General features: G+C 49.7%; 1 protein-coding gene across 1 annotated transcript; it reads left to right on the top strand.

The window, feature by feature from the left end:
- Nucleotides 1–685: 685 nt before the first annotated feature.
- On the top strand, nt 686–7,289 carry LOC102063569 (lipase member M-like). The gene is made up of 9 exons (XM_005496873.2): nt 686–770; nt 1,622–1,787; nt 3,112–3,310; nt 3,518–3,627; nt 3,959–4,095; nt 4,470–4,613; nt 5,041–5,112; nt 5,655–5,720; nt 6,163–7,289. Exons 1-9 carry the CDS (start codon nt 687–689, stop codon nt 6,394–6,396), a joined length of 1,212 nt encoding a protein of 403 aa, XP_005496930.2. The 5' UTR covers nt 686; the 3' UTR covers nt 6,397–7,289.
- Nucleotides 7,290–15,477: the final 8,188 nt, after the last annotated feature.

Raw genomic sequence — 15,477 nt, 5'->3', positions numbered from 1 at the left:
TGAGATGTTTTGTGGTAGGAACAAGCTGGAGCAGACACCAAAATCCTTCCCAGGAAGAACAGGGGTGTCCTGAGATGGCATCTCACTCAGGTCTGCAAAAACAAACCCAGGGTATCCCAGGGTTTCTCCCAGCCATAAGGAGAACCCAAGCAAACCACATTGTTTGGTTTCTTCTTAAGAACGTGGCCCTGAAACTTAAACTGGGTGGTTTACTCCTCATAAGGTCAGCTGTCAGTGGAACAAAATAACGTATTCTTCCAACTATCCAAGAAATTATTTAAAATGGATGATTTATAATCACCTCCTCGAAATCCAGGTTTGCCCAGGCATGTACAGATGTACCTGTACCTCTGCATGTTTCTGAATATGGAGAATGTGAGATTAAAATGTGGTGGAATTTGGACTCTGGCTTTTTTCAAGACTAGAAAAATGAGCCATTTTCAGAATTAGAGGAATTCTGGTTTAGAATAATTTCACCTGTTGAGGGGTCACGTTGATATCCTGGTGGAAGTGCAGGGCAGATCAAGAGAACTCCCCACAGCTTCTGTGCCAGCAAAGTCCCTCAACGTTCTGGCAATGTTTTGCAGAGCACCATGACGTGGCTGTTCCTCACCATTTCTTGTTTCTGTGCTAGTCCCAGTGCCAGCAAAGTCTCTCAAAGTTCTGGCAATGTTTTGCAGAGCACCATGATGTGGCTGTTCCTCACCATCTCTTGTTTCATGCTCGTCGTTGCAAAGTCAGAGGAGAACCCCGAGGTGTCCATGGATGTTGTAAGTCCCTTCTTTTTCTGCTTGGTTGAGCAAGTTACCCAAATGGTCTGTGCAAGACCCACGGGCTCTGTTTGCCTTCACTGAGGGTTGACACCAGGATTTTATGAGATATTTGTCTCCCTGCTCTTACATGCACAGAGATTTATGGCAGGAATTTCTGGGGGGATGTCACAGACATGTTTTGTGAAAAATCCCTCCTGAGAAGCCCAGAGGCCTCAGGAACAAAATATAAACAATGGTTATCTGCTGCTGTGAAATGCAACAGGTGGATCTGTGATTGGTCTCATGTGGTTGTTTCTAATTAATGGCCCATCACAGTCAGCTGTCCAGACTGTCTGGTCAGTCACAAGCCTTTGGTATCATTCTTTTTCTATTCTTAGCTAGCCTTCTGATGAAATCCTTTCTTCTATTTTTTTAGTATAGTTTTAATTATATATATATATATATATATAATAAAATAATTAATCAAGCCTTTTGAAACATGGAGTCACATGCTCATCTGTTCCCTCATCCTGGGACCCCTGTGAATGCCATCACAGGGGGAAGGCTTTGTTCCAAGTCAGCAGGTTTGGTCAGGACAGCCCTCACAGCCCTCTCAGGCTCAGAGCTGGGCTGTCTGTGCTGCCCTGCTCTTGATTGCTACACAAAAAGGGACAGTTCTTCACCAGACCTGCCAAAAATTCTGGCTGGAGTCATGACATCACCATGGGGGCATTGGGAGGGACTGAGCCCAGCTTCCCCCTGGTGTCACCATCACCAGCACAGATGGCTCTGCCCAGCCAAGCCCTGCCACCTCTGAGGACAGAGACTCTCCTTAGGGACTGTCCCTTGCTCTCCTTCCCTTCCCACAGGGCGAAATTGTGCGGTACCACGGGTACCCCTACGAGGAGCACGAGGTGCTGACAGAGGATGGATATTTCCTCACCCTGCAGAGGATCCCCCATGGCAGAGGCAGCCCAGGGAGCTTCAGCCTCTCCCACAAGGCAGGGGCACAGCCATCCAACATGTTCTGTCCCCGTAAGTGCCACAGGGAGCTCTGCCTGGCCCTGCCACCCTGAGGGCTTGGCTGGGCTGGAATAACCCACGGCAAAGGCAACCTCACTGTGCTTGTATTTGTTTTGCTTTAGGGCAAAATTGGGAGAGAACTTCTAAAGGGGCTTTTTTAGAAAAGCAGATTTAATTTTTTTATTTTTAATTGGTCTGGGAGAAAATTTTTTTTTAAGAGAAAAGTGGAAAAAACTTGTTTAAACAATAAAAACTTTATTAAACAATAGAACTAATACTATATTAAACAATATATTTTTTTGCTGTTTTAAAAGAGATGACAAACTCAGAAAGTCTCTTTTCTGGGTTGCAGTTTAGTTTACTTAGTCTCTTATTAGTCTTTTTGGTGCTGGAAATGCTGCAGCTCAGGTTTGGTCTGGTGGGTTACAGGTGTGAGCTGTTGGTGGGTTTTTTTGGGTGTCCAGTTTAGAGTAGGTTTAAAGAAAAGGGAAAAAATTACAGTCTAGGGAAATATTTTGCTTCAGCTAGCTAAAACTAACTTAAATAAAGGAGAGCTTTTTGTTGTTTATTTATTTGCAGACAACACAGTTTTGGAGAAGGAATGTGGAGGAATGAGTGTAGTGTTTGAAAATAAACTGCAGCCGGTGGTTTTTTTGGTGTTTTTTTTTTTTTTTCTTTATTCTTTGGAATAAGTCTTAAACTTATTATTCAGTATAAACAGAACAGATGGTTGGGGATAAAAGCATCATGTAGTCAGCCCAGGACAGTGCTCCAGGAGGAAGCTGTTCCTGTTGGAAAAACCAGGCAAATAGCCTCAGGAGCAGAAGAAATGCAGGTGCCCATCATGCTGACCTTGCTCTGAGAGGATTTGCCCCAAAGAGGAAGGAGGATGAACGGGGCAGAGAAATCTTGCCCCGGGTTTTAAAAACCAGAAGTGGAGGAGCAAAAAGCCATTAGTGAGGGAAGGAAAACAAACCAGGCAGCCAACCCAGTGCCAGCTCAGTATTTTGCATCTTTCCTGTGTCCAGGAAGGAAGATTTGGGGATCTTCCAGTTCTGCACTGAAACCCCAGCTTCAGAGCAGTGGTGGGGTCATGCCCAGTTCTTGTCATGTACATGGCAAATAAGTGTAAAAAACCCCAGATTTCCAGTCTCTGCCCTGGCCTCCTCCAAAAACAGCTCCCCAGAGAGGCTGAGGACAGAGGACAGTGTCCCTGCCCTGGTGTCACTTCCCAGGGTTGCTGCCAGAGCATGAATGTGAATGTAAATCAACATGATGTGAATGTTTGATTTTGCTCATGGTCACAGAAAATGATTCCTTCTCTTCCTTCCTCCAGCCCCAAAGGCTGTGGTCCTCCTGCAGCACGGCCTGGTGTTGGAGGGAAGCAACTGGGTCACCAACTTGCCCAACACCAGCCTGGGATTCATCCTGGCTGATGCTGGCTACGACGTCTGGATCGGGAACAGCCGGGGCAACAGCTGGTCACGGAAACACCAGGAGTTTGAGTTCCACCAGCAGGAATACTCAGCTTACAGGTATTTTCCATGAAACTGGAGGTTGGGCGGGTCCCTGGTACCCTCAGCAGTGTCTCCAGGCTGGAGGAGAGGTGCTCCTGGCAGTCACACCCTCTGCCAGGGGACAGAAATTGGGTTGTCAGCTCCAGCCAAAGCGCTTGCCTGCCCCCAAGCAGCCATGGCAAGGTCAGAAAAGGTGATTTTGTCACATGCCTGTCTCCCCTGCAGCTTCCATGAGATGGCCATGTATGACCTTCCAGCATCCATCAACTACATCCTGCAGAGAACGGGGCAGGAGCAGTTGTACTACGTGGCTTATTCCCAAGGCACCACCACAGGTACTAAGGAGGAGAGCAGGCCTGGCAGGGTCACACCAGCTGTGCACCCCCAGCCTGGGAGTGCTCCTAAAACCTTGGTCAGGGAGTGTTCCTAAAAAAGGAAGGGAAATGTCCAGGTATTTCCAAATAACAAAAAGGAAAAGAGCAGGTAATTGTTTTAACAGAAGAGTTTTGAGCACTGGCAGCCCCAAACTGGGTTCATCTCATTGCTGCCAGAGCCTGACCTGCTGGAGCCACCTCTGAGGGGCTTTAAGGTGGGCACACACACCTGGAAGCCAACATCTGCCTCAGGAACAGCAGGGCAGGGTCTGCTTCCCTCTCCCCCATGCAGGTTTCATTGCCTTCTCCTCCATTCCCGAGCTGGATCGCAAAATCAAGATGTTCTTCGCCTTGGCTCCCATCACCGTCAACTCCCACATGAAGTCCCCCTTGGTGAGGGTGTTTGACCTCCCCGAGGCGCTGATCAAGGTGTGTCCTCAGCACACGTGGGGTGTGAGGGGGAGGAGGGACTGGGAGGGTCCCCTGAGACAGGCAGGGCTCCTCCATCACCTGCATCTCCCTGCTCTGGGTGTTTGTGCGTGTGCTGTGAGCCTGGAGGGAAGGCAGATCATCCTCCTGTCCAGCCTTTTAACAGGGATTGGGTATGGGTCTCTTCTCCCTGGAGAAACCTCTCCTAGGAAGGGCAGGGCTCTTCCAGGGCTGTGGCCTTTTCTGAAAAGCCAAAATGATGAAGCACAGCAAAGTTGTCGGCAACTTTCAGGGGTGAGCAAAGAGGTGGGGAGCACCCGGAGGCAAAACAGAGCGTGATGCACCCCACTGATCCACCCCTCTGACTTCCACAGATCATTTTAGGCAAGACAGTGGTCTTTGATAAGGGTGAGGTGTTGAAGCAAGTGATTTCCACAATGTGCACCTACCCCATGCTGAAGACTGTGTGCTCTTTGGTGTTTTACCTGCCTGGTGGGTTCACCAACAGCTTGAACGTGGTATGTACACTGCAGCTTCCCTCTCCAGACATCCCCTTCCTCACTGTCCCAGCCTGAGCTGTCCATCTGCTGCCTCCATGGCCTTCCACATCTTTGGCTGGTGGAAAAATTCAACTTGGAGGCACCAGGGTGGGGTGTTCTCAAGTGAATCGTTGGTGTAATTCCTTAATATTCCAAGAAGGAAATGTGTTAGGGGCAACACACAGAGCTGAGGTTTGGAAAAGGATCCTGAGTATGAGGTATGGAGCTTTACTTTACCTTGAGAACCAGGCAGGCTCCTACCATGGGATTTGCTCAGCTTGCTGCAGGGAGATCTACAGCTCAGTGTGGGTGAGGCTGGTGTGGCTACTGAACAGGTTTGGTTTTATTTCTGATGTGGGTTTTTTGGGGAAGGAGCAAAGAATAAACGTCTCTGGTGGTCTTGCAGAGCCGCATGGATGTGTACCTGGCCCGCTACCCTGACTCCACATCCCTAAAAAACATGTTGCACTGGCGCCAGGTAACACCTCCTGTTCTCCTCCCTCTGCTCGGGGAATGATCTGGGAATAAAACTGGGAACAATCCCCCCCTGCTCCCCCTGCAGAGCTGTGTGAGGGAGGGAGTCCAAAGCTGAAACACTGCTGCAAATCAAGTCATTTATCCCAACAAAAGAACTGGGGCTTGTAGGAGGAGGAGGTGGAACCTGGTGATAAACCAGGACAGGAGATGCCAGAGGGAAAGCTGAGGGTCAGAAAGACCACTAATGGTACAACTAATTGTTGAAAATGTTCTACTCAGATCCTCCTGCTGATGGCATTGACCACAACACACAAAACTTGTCCAAAGTTGTCTGATTCATGTCTCTTTTGAGGCTCTTGGCTGTACACCAGGTTCTTCACTGTGGTCTTCCTGGGGCTGGGCTCTCCTCCCAAAATCCAAATGTAAAAATGCATTCCCTGAGCCTTGGTGGCAGGAGGGAGCACTGCAGTCCCTGTCACCTCTTTTATCTTCCTTAGAGCCCCCTCCAATGTGTGGATAATGAACATAATTCTCCTTTTCCAGCTCTATCAGACTGGGGAATTCAAGCATTACGATTACGGCAGTGACAATGTGCTTCATTACAACCAGGTAAGAGAGAGCCATGCTCAGAGAAAAAAAATAAAATAAATATTCCAGTGAAAATATTGCAGTGGCTGAGACTAAATTTGGACAATTGTGCAGCCTGGAATAGTGGAAGGTGCCCCTGCCCATGGCAGGGGAGCTGGAACAAGATGATGTTTGAGGTCCATCCCAACTCGAACCATGCTGTGATTCCATTAATTACATTATGTTTATGGAATTTGCTTTGTATGGGGATGCAGGTTCATAACTTTCTAATAAAAGTAAGTAACTCAGTCACTCAGTGATGACTTTTTGAGCCTCTGGTGGAAAGAACAGGAGCCCAAGGCACAGTGAGGTTCCCTGGTGATAGCTCCTCTTCTATCCCTTGGGATAAGGGAGAAATTCCAAGCAGCCACCAGGACACACTTTGAATTTTTGGCCAGCCCTTTGCCTCCCTCCTGTCTTGCAGAGCACTCCTCCCTTCTATGAGCTGGAGAACATGAAAACCCCGCTGGCTGCCTGGTATGGGGGCAAGGACTGGATCTCAGCCCCCGAGGACGTGAACATCACCCTGCCCCGCATCTCCAACGTGGCCTACAAAAAGTACATCCCCGAATTTGTCCACTTTGACTTCCTCTGGGGCAAGCAGGTCTACGAGCAGGTCTATAAAGAAATGCTTGACCTGATGGAGAAGGGTGCCTAGAGCTGAAGCAGTGATTGTTGGCTTCTCCATGACTTCTGGGGCTTCTTTCATCTTGGGGGGGAATGATTTTAAAAAAGAAGAAAAACTGGGGGGAAAAGCTCAATAAACTGCTACACTTGGTCTGGATTGATATTGCTCTGTCCAGTGAGGACAACCAGGCAATGCAATGACTGGGGAAGCACTCTGGACTGAGGTTCAGTTGGCTGAAGTTGAGCACAGCCCTCACACCCTGAGTCTCCCACGTGCCTCCCTCGCCACCAGTTTAGTGGAACTTGGCTCCTGGTGGCCATTGTGGACTCTGGGCTCCTTGAGCTTGGGTTCCCAGCTGCAAACAGCTGGCCAGGAGCCCCGTGCCCTCCTGGATGCTGGTGTCCCACAGGGATGGGATGAAGCCACGTGGTGGATAGGTCCTGCTTTGTTCACCTTCTGGCAGCACTTCCACACCAAGAATCCCAACATCCCGGCACTCACTGCCTTCCTTCAGGGCTGGAAGGAGCTATGGACGTCCTGCCTGGTGACAATGAAGAGTGGCCATGGGTTTGTATCCATGAGAACCCCCCACCTCACTAACAAATGGGACATCCTTCTCAGATTCATGCTGATCTGGATAATCTCACTTATGCACAAAGGAGTTTCAGTAAATTCTAGCAGGAAACACCATTTTTTCACCACTTCAAGCTATCCTAAGGCACAAACCCAGCTGCAAATGCCACCTTTTGCTGCCTTTCAGGGAGACAGAAGAAGAGTGTGGTGGAAAGCAGCAACGAGCCTAAATCTGTTTTCAGCTTCTGGATTAAATTGTTAATGATACCTTGATCAGAGGAGGAATCGTGAATTTGCCAGTTTGTGTATCTACCATCTTAAAATACGCCTGGGAGCAAGCAGGGCAAAGGATAAGGTTCTCTTTTTACAAATATGTAATAATAATAATAATAATGATAATGATAGTGATAATGATAATGATAATGATAATGATAATAATAAAGTGGATAGGGTATACTGGGCTCTGTGTGGTTGTACTGTTAACTAAAGGCTAAAACTCTGGAGAAATTGGCACAAGCCCTGGCACAGGGTGCCCAGAGCAGCTGTGGCTGCCCCTGGATCTCTGGAAGTGCGCAAGGCCAGGCTGGATGGGGCTTGGAGCAGCCTGGGACAGTGGAAGGCGTGGAATGAGGCAGGATTTGAGGTCTCTTCCAACCCAAACCATTCCAGGATTCTGTAGGTGTGAAGGTTTTCAGCACAGACCTCTCACCAGGTGCAGGTGCAATGCTCCTCGTGCTCAGGGATCATTTCCAGATGATCCTGATACCTCCAGCATGTCCCTGCAGGGAAGAGGTGGGTGGTGAGGAGGGCGTGGAGCCCAGCACAGCTGCTCTCCAGAGCCAAACTGTGGGGTTTTAGCAGCAGAGATTCATCCAAGAGTCTGGAGATGGTGGCACAGGGCTGGCACTGCTCAGGTTAGCACCTGTAAAGTGTTTCACTTTCTACCCTTAGAACTGGAACTGACCACAGCAGAAAACGGGGCAGGGTGAGGCCATGGTAGGGTGCAGGAATGAGGCTATAGGTCAGATAGGATCTGCCTGGATTGCCAGTGATTAGCTGCCTCACTTAGGACATTTGTAATGACATCTTTTTCTCTGTGATCAGCTGCTCGAGGCAGGGCCATGCCCTGGAGCAGCACCTTACAGGGCTGCACTGTGCTCATGCCATGGATAGCAGTGCAAATGGAAAATAAACACACTGAGAGGCTGCCAAGATGCTCCCCCTACAAACTTCTGAGAAGCTGGCAGGAAATCAGAATCACAGAATCCTTAGAGACCCCCCAAGATCATCAAAGCCAACCATGCTCACCACTAAACCATGTCCCACACCTGCCATTTATTCAAATTCAGTTTAAAAGCACTAACTTTTAACTTCTGAAAACTCATTAAAAGTGCTGGGTTTGGTCTCTTTCTGTTCAGGTTATGAAGTTTCTGCCACTCCTGCAGTTATCTGGCTCAGTGTTTGCAATGCATTATCTTCATTCTGCCCTGACAGAGCACTCTGGTGAGGTTCTCGTTTGATCAGATTCTGGCACTTGCTTCCCCTCTGCTGCCAAAGGATCAATAACAAATGAAGAGGTTTGTTTTGGAAGCAAATTGATTTATGCCTGCAGAATAAATATTGTGACATTCCATCTCCTGGGAGGGCCATGGCAGGATTGGAGGCCTGGCGTGTCTCAGCTCTGTCAGGCAAGTCCAACACCACCAGGCAGGTCTGTGGTGATTGCAGAGGGTATCACAGAATCATGGAATCATCGGTGGTTTGGGTGGGAAGGGACCTCAAATCCCATCTCATCCCACCCCAAGGACACCTTGGTGGCTCCAAGCTCTGTCCAGCCTGGCCTTGGGCACTGCCAGGGATCCAGGGGCAGCCACAGTTGCTCCACGGCCTGCCCACCCTGCCAGGGAACAATTCCTAATTCCCAACATCCCATCCAGCCCTGCCCTCTGGCACTGGGAAGCCATTCCCTGTGTCCTGGCACTCCATCCCTTTTGAACAATCTCTCCATGTTTCTTGTATCTCCTTCAGGCCCCAATTTGGTCACCCCAGAGCTTCTCCTCTCCAGGCTGAACACCCCCATCTCTCCCAGGAGAACTGCTGCATCTCTCTGCCCATCCTGGTGCCTCCCCTGGACCTGCTCCAACAGATCAATGTCCCACATATCTCAGTCCATGAGTGTTCCATTCACCCACAAAGCCTCCACCACCCTTTTCTCCTCCCTGTGTGGGCAAAGCAGCCTCAGCCACACGTGGGGAGGATGTTGGTCACTCAGCCTCTCATTCAATCTTCTCCCAGGTGTGCTCATGCAGAGGGTGTCACATGAGGCTGCGAGGGCTCACAGCTGTGTCACATCCCCCCCAGGGCACAGCAGTGTCACCCTGCTGCTGATCCATCATTTCCCACCTCACACAGGGCAGCAGCACACACAGGAGTCGTGGAGAGGAGCACAGGCTCCTTCCCACATGCACAGGCTTGAAGAGAGGTGGTGCTTTTGCAAGCAGCCCAAGGATTGCTCTGGTGTCTGCTTTAAGCAACGTGCTGGCCCGTGGGGTTGTTTGGAAACTGATTTGTCCCAGAGTTAATCTAGGACAAGGTTTCGTGGAGTTATGACAGATGGCGTGCTGCCTTTTCACGTCTTTTTGATCCTTTACAGCCTGACAACGATTTCCAGAGGCATTGCTGAGTAGATTCAGGCTTTTCATTTGGTTGAAAGCACTGTGCTTTCTTATTTCAGGAACTCACAGCAATTTCCCATGTTATTTCCAGTGTAATTTTCAAATTTTCTTTTGAGTTTGTTAGATGAACCTCTGAGAGAGAGAGACTCTGGTTTTAAGATTTGCATTTTCTTGGAATGGGACTTCAAGCAGGTGGGAATATAAGGCCATGGAAAGTTAGCTGAAATCAAAATCAGATGTAATTTTCTCCAAAACTTCACAAACAGGTGTTGAAAGCTCAGCCAGATCAGTTTGTCTCCAGTGTGCTGGGAAATAATCTCAGGAGCACCATGGCACCAAATTTGAAAACTGTGGGTGTTTCTTTACTGAGAAATTTTGCTCATGTTTTCCTAGGTCTGTTCAGGCACAAACCAAACTTTTTCAGCTGTAAAATACACTTTAAAGCCAATGAAGAGAAACCAGGGAAGAAGTACAATGAGTTCAGGGTTGTTCTGGGCTCTTCTGAGCACAGGAACAGGGGAGGAATTACTGAAGAAACACCAATGACCACATCTCCATTATTTCCCAACCCACATTTATGCTTTTGTTTATTCCATTTCATTAGAGAGAATGGAATGATTGCATGAGCAACCCAAACAAGGTGTTGTGAAAAGATCAGCTCTTTTCTCAAGCTCCACTGTGCAACTCCAGCACGGGCAAAACCCCTATAAATGTGCAAACCAGAGACAGCCCAGCCTAGCCAAAGGGACTTTAAACCAGGAAAAGCATGAGCAGATAAGGACTCACCAGGTTCTTCAACCTGAGTGTTCTCCAAAGTTACTGCAAGGCAGTTTTGTGTTTATTTGGCAGGGATTGCACAAGAGCTGGCATTCATACTGCCAACAGCAGGGTGCTGCTCCCTTTCCCAGCTCAGGATGCCAGGGCCAGGTGGTTTGTGGCTGCTTCACCCTTGGCAAGAGGCACCTGGGCACAGAAAAGGGGCAACAGGAGGAGCAGAGGGCACCATCTGGAGGGAAGGTGGGCATGGACAGCAGGATTAACCCCAATCCCAGAGCTGAGGAGGTGCCTGGTGGAAAGGGACAGCAGGAGGAGCAGCAGCAGGGCCCCAGCTGAGGGAAGGTGGGCATGGAGAGCAGGATTAACCCCTGTCCCAGAGCTGAGGGGGTCCTGGTGGAAAGGGGCAGCAGCAGGAGCAGCAGCAGGGCCCCAGCTGAGGGAAGGTGGGCATGGACAGCCCAGGAGAGCAGGGTTAACCCAAATCCCAGAGCTGAGGAGGTCCTGGTGGAAAACAGCAGCAGGAGGAACAGCAGCAGGGCTCCAGCAGCAGGGAAGGTAGGCATGGACAGCAGGATTAACACAAATCCCAGAGGTGAGGGGATCCTGGTGGAAAGGGGCAGCAGGAGGAGCAGCAGCAGCAGGGCCCCAGCAGCAGGGAAGGTGGGCATGGACTGCCCAGGGCAGGATTAACCCCAATCCCAGAGGTGAGGAGGTGCTGATTGCACCCGTGTGCCTCAGAGGAGGTGACTCAGCAGCAGCAGACCTGCACCTGAGGGACAGCACTGGGGACACAGCTGATCCCACGGGCTGCTTCCCTTCCTGTTGTGCCAGCAGCAGGTGGGGTTGCAGTCCTGTGATGCCTCAAATGAGAGCATGAGAGGCATCCTGCAGCAATGCTGCCTGATGGCTGAGAAGGGTGAAGCTAGCAAGCAACACACCACAGCAGAAGGTGTAAATTTTGATTCTTAAGGGCCTCAGAGGCCAAGAATAATACAGGGTTTGGGACTCAGGCAGAGTCCAGGACTCATTGGATGGAAACCTTGGCCTTCCATGTCACACCTGGACACACATCCCTCTGAGAATGTAGGATCCCAGAGTGGTTTGGGTTGGAAGGGACCTTAGAGATCACCTCATTCCACCCCTACCATGACAAAGACACCTTCCACTGTCCCAGTGCGCTCCAGCCTGGCCTTGGGCACTGCCAGGGATCCAGGGGCAGCCACAGCTGCTCCAGGGCCTGCCCACCCTGCCAGGGAACAATTCCTAATTCCCAATATCCCATCCAGCCCTGCCCTCTGGCACTGGGAGCCATTCCCTGTGTCCCATCCCTCCATTCCCTTATCCCAGCTCCCTACAAAACACCTTTTATCCAACAACATTCCAACCCCATGAAGGTGTTTTTTTAGCTGTGATTTTCCTTTCCTTATCTCTCTGTGCTTCTCTTTTCCAGGAGCAGCCACAGCTGCTCTGGGAAATCCATTCCAGGGCCTGCCCACCCTTCCAGGGAACAATTCCTTCCCAAAATCCCATCTAAACCCAACCTCCTTCAAGTCCTCAAAGGTTTGAGGACTTTCATTCCTCCCTTTGACTAAGCCACACAAGAGTTCCTCAGTAAAAATCCAGCTAGTTTTTTTTTCTTTTTGGCACCTTCTGTCCTTCCACCAGAGGTGGAACAACCGCAGGTGCTGAATCACACACTCACCCCAGCACTGACACACTGCTCCAATGGCCTCGTTCCACAGCCTGGGGATGCCAGAGAAGTCTCTGCTGCCTTTCCAACATCTACTACTATTAATTTATCACTACTGTTACTACTAGTTAGTAACTGCTCTAGATAATGAGTAGTGGGGTGAGAAGGCAGCAGGGCAAGGGGGATTCTGTCCCTCTGCCCCACTCAAGTGAGGCCTCACCTGTGCACAGCCCTGGTGCTCCCAGCATCAGAAGGACATGGAGCTGTTGGAGCAGAGCCATGGAGATGCTGAGGGGGTCTGGAGCAGCTCCCCTGTGGATCCAGGCTGGGAGAGCTCAGCCTGGAGAAGGGAAGGGTGTGTGGAGACCTCACAGCTCCTTCCAGGGCCTGAAGGGACACAGGGGAGCTGGAGAGGGACCCTGCAACAGCAACTGGAGGGACAGGACACAGGAAATGGGTTCAGAGTGCCAGAGGGCAGGGCTGGATGGGATATTGGGAATCAGGAATTGTTCCCTGGCAGGGTGGGCAGGCCCTGGCACAGGGTGCCCAGAGCAGCTGTGGCTGCCCCTGCATCCCTGGCAGTGCCCAAGGCCAGGCTGGACTTGTGGGCTTGGAGCAGCCTGGGACAGTGGAAGGTGTCCCTGCCCATGGCAGGGGTGGGATGAGCTGAGCTTTAAGGTCCTCCCAACCTATATAAGTTCCCTTCCACGATTCTCTGACTCTTTGCAGTGGGATTTTCCTGCCCACAGAGGAAGGAAGATATTTCCAAAAGCCCAGAGCAGGCAGAGCAGGCACCTCTCCTGCCTGTGCTCCCCTCCACGACTCCTGTGTGTGCTGCTGCCCTGTGTGAGGTGGGAAATGATGGATCAGCAGCAGGGTGACACTGCTGTGCCCTGGGAGGGATGTGACACAGCTGTGAGCCCTCACAGCCTCATGTGACACCCTCTGCATGAGCACACCTGGGAGAAGATTGGATAAGAGGCTGAGTGGCCAGCCTGCATGTTAGACAGTCTATCTCTGCTCTAAACCAATCCAAAAGTGCCAGCATCACCCAGAAGATGGAGGCTAGGAGGGAGAAAGAAGAAGGACAAGGCACACCCAAATTCCTCCATCTTGGGACCCTGAACCTCCATTCTAAAAACCTTAAAATTCTACCTTTTCACCCTGTGACAAACTATTATTCTACTTAACCTCTCCTGACTTGTAATTCTTCATACAAAGCTGGTCATTTGCTCCAGCTCTGCCTTGTACCTCTGGCTGCTGGTGGGACCTCCAGCCTGGTGCTTTTCCAGAGAGTTCTACAGAGCTTTGGTGAATTGCCCTTTGCTAACATGACACTCCTGGACCTTACTGTCACTTTTCATGAGGGGAGGGATATGCAAGTGTCTCCCATCCAGGCAGGCAGGGAGGCCTGAGCTGTCCTTGGGGAGCTCAGCATGCTGCTGAGGCTTTGGAAAGGTGGGAGTGAAGCCTTCAGAATGGTGCCTTGGGTTTAAGTTTTTATATTTTTCAGATTCTGTGCTGCTTTAGTGTGTAGCTCTTAGCTTCACACTAAGGGATGGTGAGCTCTGTGCACAGAGCAGGGAGACAAAACAATTCCTGCTCTAGCTGGGGACCAAGGACAAATGATCCAAATCTCAGGCCCAAGAGCACAAACAATGGTGAATTGAAGAGAGAAAAACAAGAAGGATGAGACTCCATAACCTAAAGCTGTAATTGGGCAATTAATCCCAATATGCAAATGGAGCAGAACTGATCAAAGTCAGAGACCCCGTGCCCGGGTGTCCATTTTGTGCCCATTTTGGTTCACCTTGGGTGCAGCCCTGGCTGGGCTCTTGTGCTGCCCAAGGTGGATCCATGAAGGAGATCCTGTTAATAAATCCCTGATTTATTCTTTAGCTCTATTCTAGGTCAGCCTTCTCAAGGCATCAGTTCAGACCAAGATTTTGTTGCCCCAGGAACTCTCCCAAATAACCCTGGGAGACAGGAAACTACCCTGAGAGTTAGGAAATGACCCTTTACCAAGAAAACCTGTTGGCTTTTATTTTGTTTGTTTGTTCTCTCTTGGCTTGTTGGCTTTTTTCTTTCCCACCCTGGCTATCAAGAGCTTAAGGTGCAACTCCATAGCTGGAATTCCTCAGCACACCAGCCCGGCTGCCTGTGCAGAACCGCAATCAAAGCCACCAGAAGCTTCCCATGAAGGGAGGTGCCCCAGGAGTGATCAGCACCCATCTGTTAATTGGAGGGCACGTGAACAGCGAGTGCCAGCGTGGCTGGGCTCTGACACAGCCCGCTCCTTTTAACTCTGGTGATGACAGAGCCACTGGCACTGCCACCAGCAGCCTGGCCAGACACGCCAGGGCTCTGCTTGGTAACCAATTTCCCTCCTTGTCCTTCAGATCTGAGTCCTCTTGGAGCTGCCTGGTAACTTATTTCCCTCCTTGTCCTTCAGATTTGTGTCCTCTTGGAGCTGTCCCCAGCGAGGGAAAAGCATCACTCGATTTTTTTTTTTTTTAATTTTTGGTCTTATCTCACAGCTTGGTGACACCACAGGTAGGTTTGCTGGGAGTATTTAGAGGGTAGGAAGGTCTTTGTGGTGTGGGAGCAGAAAGAGGGAGGCAGAGAGAAATTCACAGTTCATGCTGCTGGGCTGAAGTTGGGCTCTAACTTTTGAGAGCCTGGCAAAACATCAGGAATCATTTGTAATGTTAACTGTGTGCATTTAAATAGGCCTCTAATAGCTCAGGAGCAGCTAAGGTGATCAAAAAGGTTTCTGGTTTTTTTTTTTCAGGTTGCACTGATTTAAGCAATAGCCTTCCTATGAGGCTCTACCAGTTTCACTCATAGGATCTGAAAAATAGGATCTGTTTACAGTGGGGTTTGGGTAGGAAAGCTAAGCAATAGAGAAACACAAAAAGTATAGACAAGAGTCATAGCCCAGCCACACTAAACATGTTATTTCCATAGCATAAACTCCCCCTTTAGGTTAATTCCTTCTGTGGGACAACTGACCCAGTCTGGGATTATCCCAGTACTGATTTAGTTCTTGTTTTGCATAGCTGGTTCTCTTCTTCTTGCCATTAAAAATATTAAAAAGGCTCCAGCCTCGTACCAGATCCTGTCTGTACAGTATAAAAAATTCTAAAAATTTGGGAATTCCCTCCACTTTCCCAACCCAGAAAATGGTACGTGATCTCCACATATGTGAGGAACCTAACACATCCCAACCAAGCAGAAACAAACATTCACATCAATTCCAGCAACAATAACAACAACAACAGCATCACTGGCGCTACCGGATTTGCTGTTGTCGCTCTTGCTGCTGCTCCTGTTGCTATTATTACTATCATTATTTTTTGCTGTTGCTGTCGCTGTTATTATTCACACAGGCACGAG

This window comes from Zonotrichia albicollis, chromosome 7 (genome assembly GCF_047830755.1).
Source record: "Zonotrichia albicollis isolate bZonAlb1 chromosome 7, bZonAlb1.hap1, whole genome shotgun sequence".
Lineage (NCBI taxonomy): Eukaryota > Metazoa > Chordata > Aves > Passeriformes > Passerellidae > Zonotrichia > Zonotrichia albicollis.
This window is presented reverse-complemented; position numbering and strand designations above follow the sequence as displayed.